The sequence below is a fragment of the Nicotiana tabacum genome, chromosome 18 (assembly GCF_000715075.1).
Source record: "Nicotiana tabacum cultivar K326 chromosome 18, ASM71507v2, whole genome shotgun sequence".
Classification (NCBI taxonomy): domain Eukaryota; kingdom Viridiplantae; phylum Streptophyta; class Magnoliopsida; order Solanales; family Solanaceae; genus Nicotiana; species Nicotiana tabacum.
In genome coordinates, this window is record NC_134097.1 from 6,555,045 (window position 1) to 6,566,088 (window position 11,044).

At 35.3% G+C, this 11,044-nt stretch overlaps 1 protein-coding gene across 2 annotated transcripts; it reads left to right on the plus strand.

The window, feature by feature from the left end:
• Positions 1-263: 263 nt before the first annotated feature.
• LOC107761192 (uncharacterized) lies at positions 264-8,959 on the plus strand. 2 transcript variants are annotated; one of them, XM_016579382.2, is made up of 13 exons: positions 264-651; positions 1,956-2,018; positions 3,743-4,186; positions 4,680-4,751; positions 4,898-5,023; positions 5,113-5,328; positions 6,260-6,307; positions 6,766-6,927; positions 7,095-7,256; positions 7,856-7,949; positions 8,035-8,153; positions 8,244-8,288; positions 8,434-8,959. In XM_016579382.2, exons 1-13 carry the CDS (start codon positions 307-309, stop codon positions 8,665-8,667), a joined length of 2,130 nt encoding a protein of 709 aa, XP_016434868.2. In that variant the 5' UTR covers positions 264-306; the 3' UTR covers positions 8,668-8,959. The 2 variants fall into 2 exon arrangements, with proteins under 2 accessions (XP_016434868.2, XP_075092661.1); XM_075236560.1 differs by having other exon boundaries at positions 268-651; positions 3,880-4,186.
• Positions 8,960-11,044: the final 2,085 nt, after the last annotated feature.

The following is an 11,044-nucleotide window of genomic DNA, read 5'->3' on the forward strand; positions in this document are numbered from 1 at the left end:
CTTGGTAAACTGTCTATATCATATCTCTTGGATACGGGACTTCTCTCGACCCTCCTTGGACGGGGCTGCCTTTTTAAAAAAAAAAAATATTAATTGATAATTTTAAATAAATAATAAATAAGCTATTAAATTATAGTGGTATAAAAAATTTATTACAATACAATGAATTTATATTCCCTATCTATAATTCTCCCACTTTTGGGAAAATTTCTTCTACATAATCCGTATATAGTAAAACCAAAACCCCTTCTAAAACCCCCTCTCCCCACACAACCCACTCATCTTATCTCCTCCAACTCTTCAACCATGTACATGGCTTCTTTCAAAATCTCACTCCCTTCTAATTTTTCATTCTTGAACTCAAACCCCAAATTCACATTCCCAAAAATTAAATCTTTTCCACTTTTGTCAACCCCTTTTTGCATTAAATGTTCAAAGAGGGTAAAAAGAAGGGGAAAATTAAGGTACCCATCAGAGAAAAAGAAGCTGAAACAGCAACAAGAAGAAGCTCAAGTTGATGTTAAAAACAAATTTGAAGGGATTTGGAGGCTATCTAAGCTCAATGTTTCAGTTCATAAAGACCCTGGCAAAGATTTCTTGGGTCTTTCTGATGCTTTGCTACAAGAAATTGCTAAAGTTCTTGAATTTCCGGTAAAAAAAAAAAAAGTTAACTTTATAGTTATATTTTTGAGTGTTGTGTTAAGGGAAAGTAGTAGAAATTGCAAAATGAAAATTGGGTTTTTAATTTGTGTTCAATTAGTTTCACCGTAAATATAGCTTAATTTGATTTTGGTTGTCCATTTGACCAATCTGTTTAGTATGATTTTTTTTAGTGTTGTGGTAAGGGAAAGTAGTAAAATTGCAGAGCAAGAATTGGTTTTTGAGCTTGTGTTCAATTAGTCTCAACTTAAATAGTACTCCCTATGTTCCAATTTATGTAACATTCTTTCATTTTTAGTCGGTCCTAAAAATAATGACACTTTCTATATTTAGTAGTAATTTAACTTTAAAATGTCGATATTATAGCCACACAAATATTTATAGCTTATTTTTAGACCACAAGTTTCAAAATTATTCATTTCTTTCTTAAACTTCGTGTCTATTCAAATACCATCACATAAATTGGGATGGCGGGAGTACCAATCTGTTTAGTTAAATAGGATACGTATAGGATCAATTATTTTTGCTTGAAAAAGTGGGACCATAAGTGAAAATAATGTTTGCTTTATGAAGAATGTGGACTTTTCCAGAGTAAAATATTAGTATTACAATTTTATTGGAAGTGTAAATAATAGGCTACCTTATAGAAAGCGAACAATGTAAGAGATTTTAAATTCAAAGGCAGAGTTAGGATTTTAAGTTTGTGGATTCTTGATTATAGAAAAGGCGGCATACTGGGTTCTGTGATAAATTATTTATACATATTAAGTGGATTTTTTTAACGAAATATAGGATTTGAGCCAAAGCTACTGGGTTATGTCGAACCCGTACGCAGTACACTAGCTCCGCCCCTGACTTTAATGTTCATAGACTGTAAACATTCACCAATCTGATACAAAACTCTGTTATATGAGTTTAGGATCATTTAGCATCACGATGTTGACAATATGCATAATATGAATCAGTTATTTAGAAGAGCATACTTGATCCATGATGATTCTTGAGTCGACATTCAATAACATCGCCTTTTTACTTGCAAATCTGTGTAATTTTGACCAATCAATATATAATTAGACCAATTAAAAAATGAGCCAAAAATAGAGATAAGTCTAGTTCAAAAGCTCTAAACATGGGGCACAACTACAAATATGATGTTGCACAATTCAAAAAGAGAAGGAACACTATTAATTTTAGCTAGACGGAGTAATCTGCATTTATTATATTCAAGCTTAGAAATTTTCGGAGTATGTTCTCTGCATTTATGTTAAAATGTGCTCTTCTTTTCTGTTTTGTAGGTTGCTTCAATGTTGCCACAAGAAGCATTTAAAGTTGTTAGAAAATCTTTTGATGCTCGGAAGGTTTGTTTCCCTAGCAATTCTTTTGAAACATTCCCTCTGTGTCAGGGTTGGGTAGCTTGGGTTGGGTTGTTTGCTTCTGTATCAAGTAATCTGCATGTCAATTTTGTAATATTAGATGTTCAACCATCTTAAGTTCCAATATAACCACCATTTGGTGCTCTAGATAACTTATTAGCTTTACAATTTGTTCTAAAGTTTAAGACGAAGACCATACTTAAGCGACATATCTGGATTATGAATATGTAAGAGCCAAAAGTATTAGGGTCACTCTGTTCATTGTAAAAATGTTCATAATCAGGAATGTGATTTGGTACGGATTTTCAATCCGAAGAAGTCATGATCACATTGACAATTGGAGCACCAAAACTGTCAATGCATCCTATGGAGTAGGGCCCTGGAAGTATATTAGCAAACTGGGGAATGGATTTTTTCAGAATATTCATTTCAAGCCAGGCAGTGGAAGTCACATTAAGTTTTGGAAGGATAAATGGCTAAGCAACACTGCTCTCATGAAGGACTATCCTAGCTTATTCAACATTGCCTTGGACAAGAATTCTTCAATTGCTCATAACAGGGCAAATAATAATTGGGATGTGCATCTCAGGAGATCTGTTCAAGACTGGGAGATGGAAGACTTGATGGAAGTGCTAGCAAGATTAGAGTCCTACAACATTGATGAGAATGTCCCAGACAGCATGAGATGGGGTTGTAAAGGTCTGTTAAAGATTGCTACAAGCAACTTAACAATCAGAATCAGGTATTGCATTCATGGCCTTGGAAACTGATATGGAGGACAAAATTACGTGTGAAGGTGACATGCTTCAATTGGATTGCCCTTCATGAAGCCTGCTTAACACAAGATAACCTACGCAGAAGGGGATTTCAGCTGGTCAACAGGGAGACACCAGGAAACAGTTAATCACCTACTTCTACAATGCCCATACCTATGGAACATGTTCTTTTGTATTTTTGGCCTAAGCTTGGTCATGCCACAGAGCCTGAGAGAGGCACATATGAGCTGGAGTTTTTGGGAGGTTGATAAGGCCATCAAGAAGATCTGGCTTATGATCCCTGCAACTATTTTTTGGTGTTTATGGAACGAGAGGAATAGAAGATGCTTTGATGATACCTCAAACCCAAACCACTTGCTCAAATCTAAATGCCTGCTCAATATTTTTTGTTGGACAAAGTTGTCCCCCGCAAATAGTACAGGACACCTGTTGGACTTTATTAGCTTTCTTGTCCTAGATTGAGACTTCGTTTTGGGGCAAACATTGTTCTCCTGTATTTTTTTGTTTATTTAGCAAATATGCCTCTTGTAACTTTGCATCTTCTTGATGCCTTCTTAATGAAACATATACTTCATCATAAAAAAAAAGTCATGATCACATTGGAAAAAAAGTTATCCAAATGTCCAACCATCTATCCGTTCATTTATTTATAGCAGTTCAAGCTTGTGATTGGGAAAAGAGAACATATCCAAATCTAAAGCTACTTGTACTGAGAAACATGCATGTATCTACTTTAATTTCCGAATACATTATGCTACCTGTTTAATACTCAATATGCAATTGAGCTTACTATGGTATGTGTTCTTGAAGATAGTGTTGGGTCTACTTGGTAACTTGGTAGCACTGGCATTCAAATAAAACTTGTAATAGCTACAGTTGAACACCATGGGTGTATCATGTATGTATTTAACTGCTTCGTTAACCTTATTGCAGTTGCAAAAGGAACCGAAGTTTGTGTATTCAGTGGATATGGATGTCCAAAAACTAATAAATTTAGAGCCTCGTACTTGGGAATTCATCTCTGAATTGGAACCCAAGGTTGGCCTAATTGAACATTTGCCTCATGACAGAACTTCTGGTGATATAATGAGCATAGTACACGATTGCCGAAAGTTGGGTGAGAATGCAACTACTTCAGAAAGGGGAGATACGAATCTCTGCAACGGATCACATATGTATCCAAATTATAGAAAACCAAAAGTTGCAGTTGTTGGTAGTGGGCCTGCGGGGTTGTTTGCTTCACTTGTGCTTGCTGAATTTGGAGCAGATGTTACACTGATGGAAAGGGGACAAGCCGTTGAGAAAAGGGGCCGTGATATTGGTGCGCTAGTTGTTCGACGGATATTGCAAGAGGAGAGCAACTTTTGCTTTGGGGAGGTTATATCCCGATTCACTTATTTCCTTCAAAGGTTTTTCCAGCTTCTTGAGATCAATTTCTGCAATCTGCCTCTGTTTGTTTTGTGCATCTATCTGTCTGAAGCAATTCTTGACTTATATTGTTTGCGGCGCATGGAAGTATCTATGACATTAGAAATGTATAATGGGCAAATATTTTTGGGCAAGAATACCAAATAAAGTTGATAACTGATTTTGATCTTACTGATTTGAAAATACTATTCCAGAACTAATTTTCATCGTTGGAATGGCAGTATTCAGATATGCAATTTGAAAGCTGACTCTCACTTAATGATTTGGAAAGAGATGTTTTAGTGCTAGAATTAAGTAACTTCTTTCATTGATTTAGATTTGTATGCAGGTTTCAGCATCTTACTGGTTCTTTGTTTCTGGTTTATGAGGTCAAATAGATTGTAGATGTTACAGCCATTGGGTTTCCTTAGCTACTTATTTACAAAGGACTTATGTGTGACAGGGTGGTGCAGGTACTTGGAGCGATGGGAAGCTAGTTACTAGAATTGGAAGAAACAGCGGTAGTGTTTTAGCAGTAAGTTGCTTAATCCTGGAAGATTATACTCTGATTTCTTACCTATGCATTCTATAGTTCTCTATGTGTTCATTAATATGTGTTCCTTCATACGCGTTAGTTGTGTCAGTTATCCTTGTCATTTCACCCTTCATCTTGAATTCCAGGTTTTGGAAACACTGGTCCATTTTGGAGCTCCACAGAAAATTTTGGTTGATGGAAAACCTCATCTAGGAACTGATAAATTGGTTCCACTTCTTCAGAACTTCCGGCGTTACCTGGAAGAGTTGGGTGTAAGTTATTTGCAACTTATGCCTCTAAGAAAAGAAATGTGAGAGTTTTAGGGTTGTGAGAAATTCTGTTTTCTTATTGGTATGGTCAGGTCAATATCATGTTTGGAACAAGGGTAGATGATTTACTTGTCAAAGATGAACATGTGGTGGGAGTCAAGGTTTCTGACTCAAGCAATAACAGCTCACACTTCACGAGCCAGAAGTTGGGGTATGATGCAGTGGTTCTCGCAGTTGGGCATTCTGCACGTGATACATATCAGATGCTTCTTTCTCATGGTGTCAACCTGGTTGAGAAAGATTTTGCTGTGAGCTCCAGTCCGCATGAATTATTTACTAGTTTATATCTTCCTTCTCCTTCCTTTAATAAGAATATTTGTATCTCTGTATACATATGCATAATGCTATATGGCTTGGCTTGCTGCTTTATATTTTCAATTACAAGGCATTAGACCTCTTCTCTGGGCTGAGACAGGAATTTGGAAGGGAGAGGGTTTACTAACTGGTGCTCTAGTGGTCTTACTAATGGCAGAAAATTAATTTGCTACATTTGTGATAACACCAATTTTGTTTTTCAAAAAAAGAAAATTGTGGTGAGAAGTGGCGATATTATCCAGATGTGGGTATTAAGTATTATTCCTAAGTCCTAACTGTTAACTTTATTGAAAAGCATCAACGTAGTCGAATTTGATTGTATAAATTTAGTTTTCAGATATTGAATCAATTGATACCATTTTATATGGATATCTGATCATTCTACAACGTCCTACATAAAGATTTGGATATGCTTATAAAATGGAACTCCCATACAAGAAGTAGAATTTTACGATCGATGTTTGTTGGTCAGTCCAAATGGATTCACTAATGGAGTTAATTCCACAATGCAGAGTATTCATCTTATCCTATTATCCTAAAGACCTAAACCCTCACTTTGATCAACAATTTTTTCTTTTTTCCTTTCTTTTTGAGTCTTACGATAGGTGCAAAATCCACCATGAAATCAAAATTTCACGGACTGCTTTATTGTCTTGTAAATAGTAGAGTACCGCATGTTGCGGATGTCATCCCGTCTCTGTGTTGTGTATGAGCTTGTCTGTTCTTTTCTCTCCTTGATGTCTTTCGCTTTTTTTTGGTTCATTAGTATTGACTCTCGTGGTATTGATTTTTGCTATAACCTTGTTGGTATCTCATCATTGGCAAAGATACTTACGTTCTTCTAATAACTTGTATTAACTACAGGTTGGCCTGCGGGTTGAGCATCCTCAAGAATTAATCAACAGCATACAGGTTATTCACTACATACAATTCAATCGTTAATCTACTAGTGATAAAGTGTATTTGTTTTTCCTGTTGTATCATGATGACGAGATGTTTGGTTGATTATATTTTCCTATAACAACATTAGAAACGCTCGGTGTTGCCAGTCCCTTGTATTAATGTCGAGTAAAGAAACCCTTGTTTCTTAAATGATGCAACAGTAGTGATTCAGCGGGCAATAGCTTATTTTGTATTATAGTGTTTACAAACTAAGGGTAATTCAAGAGTTTGCCGTGGTGTACTTGCGACCTTAAAGTTCCTCTTTTAGATGAAGTCAACATAACAAAATATGATGCTTTGTTCTTCAATTTCCTATGCTTATTCATTGTCTATGAGCAAGTACATGAGTTACATTTTCCCCTCTTAGATGAAGTATATTTTCGCAATTTATCATGAAATTAATTTGTTTTTGGTCCAAATATTTTCAGTATTCTGGATTAGCCAATGAAGTTCTAAGTGGACGTGGAAAAGTGCCTGTCGCTGATTACAAGGTCGTTGAATATGTGAATGCTGAAGATATTGCCTTGCCTTCAAATTCTGGACCAATAAATCGCAGTTGTTACTCCTTTTGTATGTGTCCTGGTGGCCAGGTACAACAATTGCTCTTGTTCATAATTACTGAATGAAATATTATAGTTGCTTTTCCAACTTTCTAATTAGTAATTACATTGAATTTTCGTTTCTTGCACCACAAATCCATTTTTCAATTGACTTCAATGTACATTTCGATATAATTTACTGGACAAGATTTTGGCAGGTTGTTCTAACTAGTACAGATCCATCAGAGCTCTGTATAAATGGCATGTCCTTTTCTCGACGGTCATCTAAATGGGCAAATGCTGCACTTGTTGTTACTGTCTCGTCAAAGGATTTTGGTGCTTTGGACTTGCACGGACCTCTCGCTGGTGTTGAATTTCAGGTACTTCTTAAGTGTCCATACTAGTCGTTTAGACATAAAAATGTTATGCAGGAACTATTTTGGATTCCCGGATGGTCACATTAAATTTGTGAGAATTAACGAAGCAAATAATTACTAACATTTTGGGAACAACAATCAACCTAAAAATCATTTGTCTCAAAGGAGAAGCTATTGAGCTGATTGCATAATTACTTCGTGTACTTTGATTTGTTTGGCATGCACTAGTTAGGATGAGAATGGAAGGTTTTTGTATTGCATGTGAAAGTGAGTTCGAAAGCAGGTTCCACTTATCCGTTACGTTGAGAAAGAAATGAAATCAACTTTTTTGTGTGTGGAATAATAGGCATTATCTTGATATGTGAGAAAATAGAAACCATAACATTATTTGAAAAAGAAAGTATATAAACTACAGTTTTCGTCTTTGAGAACTTAGTTCAATCGGTGGATTGTCACCTTTGGTTGGACATTGGTTTTCTATATTCTTTCCTTGCAAAGTAACTGTTTTATTACCCCTAAGCCACTAGTCTAATGTAGTTACCTTTTCCTTTTGCCATTTAAAATGCTACTCATGTATTTTGATTTCGGTTGTATAATTGCAGAGAATGTTTGAACGCAAAGCGGCTGCAATGGGCGGGGGCAATTTCGTGCTACCTGTTCAAACGGTGACTGATTTTCTTGACAACAAATTATCAGGTAGACCTCTTTGTTGGTGGTGAGAGGATTGGTGGGGTAGATATTTCGTATAAAATACTTATGTGGCTTAAAATTTGTTTTACAGTGACATCATTGCCGGCTTCCAGTTATAGATTAGGAGTAAGAGCAGCGAATCTCCACGAATTATTCCCTACTCACATAACCAGCTCTCTGCAACAATCACTTTTAAAGTTTGACAAAGAGGTATTTTCCTGTCTTGAGCATATGATGTCTCGTATATATAATGTCCGTCTCTGAAAATTAACGCCATATCTGTTGATCTTGGAACTACAGTTACCGGGATTTATTTCCAGTAGTGCTCTTCTTCATGGAGTAGAGGTAATGCACGCCTTTCTTCGTAAAATCATTAAGCATCAAATCCAATCTTACATCCCGATGTTTGGACTAAGCATTCGAGTTAATAACTTGCACATTTTCTTGATTCTGGAACCAAAGTTGTAATTTTGTTTCCTCCTCATTGCAGACAAGAACTAGTTCACCTGTCCAGATTTCTCGAAGCGCTGATACTTACGAGTGCACATCACTAAAAGGACTTTACCCTATCGGAGAAGGAGCGGGTTATGCTGGTGGGATAGTAAGTGCAGCAGTTGATGGCATGTACAGTGGATTTGCATTAGCGAAAAGTTTAGGTCTTTTTCATGGCAGCATCGAGTCGGTTTTAGGGAAGGCTCAGAGTGCTGGAGTTGCAAAGTACTAACAAGTGACACCATTATTTTGTTTTCACACTCACATTGTTTAAATCACAGGGCGCTTACCGCGATCTTGCAAGTTGCGGTGCTTCATTTTTAGTCGATATGTAAAAGGGCAGCTCGGTGTATTAAGCTCTCGCTAAAGTTCCTTTTCTCCTTGGGCATTTGTTCTAAATTGATAATTGCTAGGAGCAACATAGACAGTAGACAGTAGACAGGTGATAGTTTTAGCGGGCATTTGGACATAAGAATTGTGAAATTTCGAAAAAAGCCAAAACAAATTCAAAGTGTATTTGAAAATTAGAGTTGTGCTTGGACATGAATACAATTTGAAGCTATTTTTTGAATCTTTGTGGGTGAGTTGAAAAGAAAATTTTTTAAAAATAGTTTTTTGGAGTTTTTTAAATTTTCGAAAAAATTTGAAATTCAACTTAAGTGAAATTTAAAATTTTCATGGCTTAACATTGATTACGAAAAAAGTGAATTTTTTTTCCAAAAAAAAGTAAATTTTTTCTTATGGTCAAATGGGCCCTTAGATGATTCTGCTCTAATGGAGATAAAAAGTGAAATAAATGTATGCTCTCTTTTGAAATGTATCGAATATTGTTGTTCGTTTGTGCAATTAATGAACATCTGTACTGTTACATGAAATAAAAGCACACCACAATATTCTGAATAGAACCAACCAATTTACAACCTCTGTTCAACAATAATTCTACCTTTCGTTGATTCATTTCAAAATTTGTGTTAATTTTACTTGATATTTAATTTTATAAGTATAATCATTACTCTACATCCCTAGGCATTTTAAAAAAAAATGTAAAATATACATGACAGCAGGAATTGCGATGTTTCTTAGTGCTCATTAATACGAGAGATAATGAATAATTAATTTCGGGAGTAAATTTGAGATGAGTTTATCCCACGTTCGGTTGAGATAAAATTGCGGTATAACTAATTTCGGAATTAATTATTCCGAAATTATAGTATTATTTTTATCCTTATATGAGGATGTGATAACAATTTAGGGATAATTTATCTTGAATAACTTGTTTCCCAACTAAACAACACGGTAGGAATCAAACAAAGTTCATCAATTAGAATCTAGTAATATCATCTCTAATAGACAAATATAAACATGATAAGGAAGCCACATGCATAAAACATCAAATATATATTGTGGGTTGGAATTTTCTTGAACATAATGACACAATAAAACAATATAAACAACAAAATAAAAAGAAGATTTAAAAATAAGCAAAGTCGGTCAAAGTGGTAAAGTACTAAAACCGAAAAGGCAACCGCTAAAACAAAGTTGGCACATGAATGCCAATTATTTGGGCTCATATTTTAGTCTAAGAACGACTAACATGTGGCTAAGTACAAAATCTTTAATATTAGTATCGTTCCATTTTTATCGGACAGCTGATCTCAAGATTATTTGAACAAAATTCTGGATATTATTCTAAACTTTTTCTTTTTTTTCTGAAAAGTTGTGTCCACACTTTCGTTTATGCATAGTGCGAAAATGCAAAGTACATTCATTATGTCTAGTAAATTTCCACCATATCTCTAAACTTATAAGTTTGATTCTACGTGTCCCGGGACGGGCGAAGCTAGGTGGGCGAAACGGGGTTCCTACGTGTCCCGGGGCGAAGTTAGGTGGGCGGAAGGGGGTTCGTACGTGTCCCCGAGCAAAGTTATGTGGCGAAAGGAGGTTCAGTCGAACTTCCTTCGCCCCAAAATTATATTGCTTATATAAGGTTAAATTTTTTTCATATACATATATTAGATGTTGTCTCCTTAACTTTTTTGCGTATTTATGTTTTTAATTTTTTAAATTTCCTTGGTGAAAATCCTCCTTCCGCCACTACGTGTCCGTTGTACATTTTTTGAAGTAACAAGACTGGTGATTGAAAATGCTACAAGCGAAAATGAATACTTTATTCATGGAAACAAATTCCTCCCATGAAAACGTTAAACTTATAAATTGTCCGAACAATTCACTACAAAATATTAGAACAATCTCAAGGTTGACACAACCGAATTGATTGAGAAAAAGGAAACTCCAGCGAACAAAAAAGAAAAGGGGAAAATTTACTACTTGTGAGTGATGACAGATACGATCCGTTGTGAATTTATACATCCATCATTTTATAATTTATATAGGAATGAATTGGTTCTATTTCATTGCTCTTTGACCATAAAGTAAAACCATCTTTTTCTTCTTTCTTTTTGCACAAATTTGGGAAAAGTACAATTAATTATACTTTGCAAGTTGTATGCAATCATTAAAATAGGTATAAAATGTAAGTTGTTAGCCATGGACGATCATCATGGTTTTGGACCAATTACTTTTCGAAGTGTCTTTTAACCTAAAGTTTT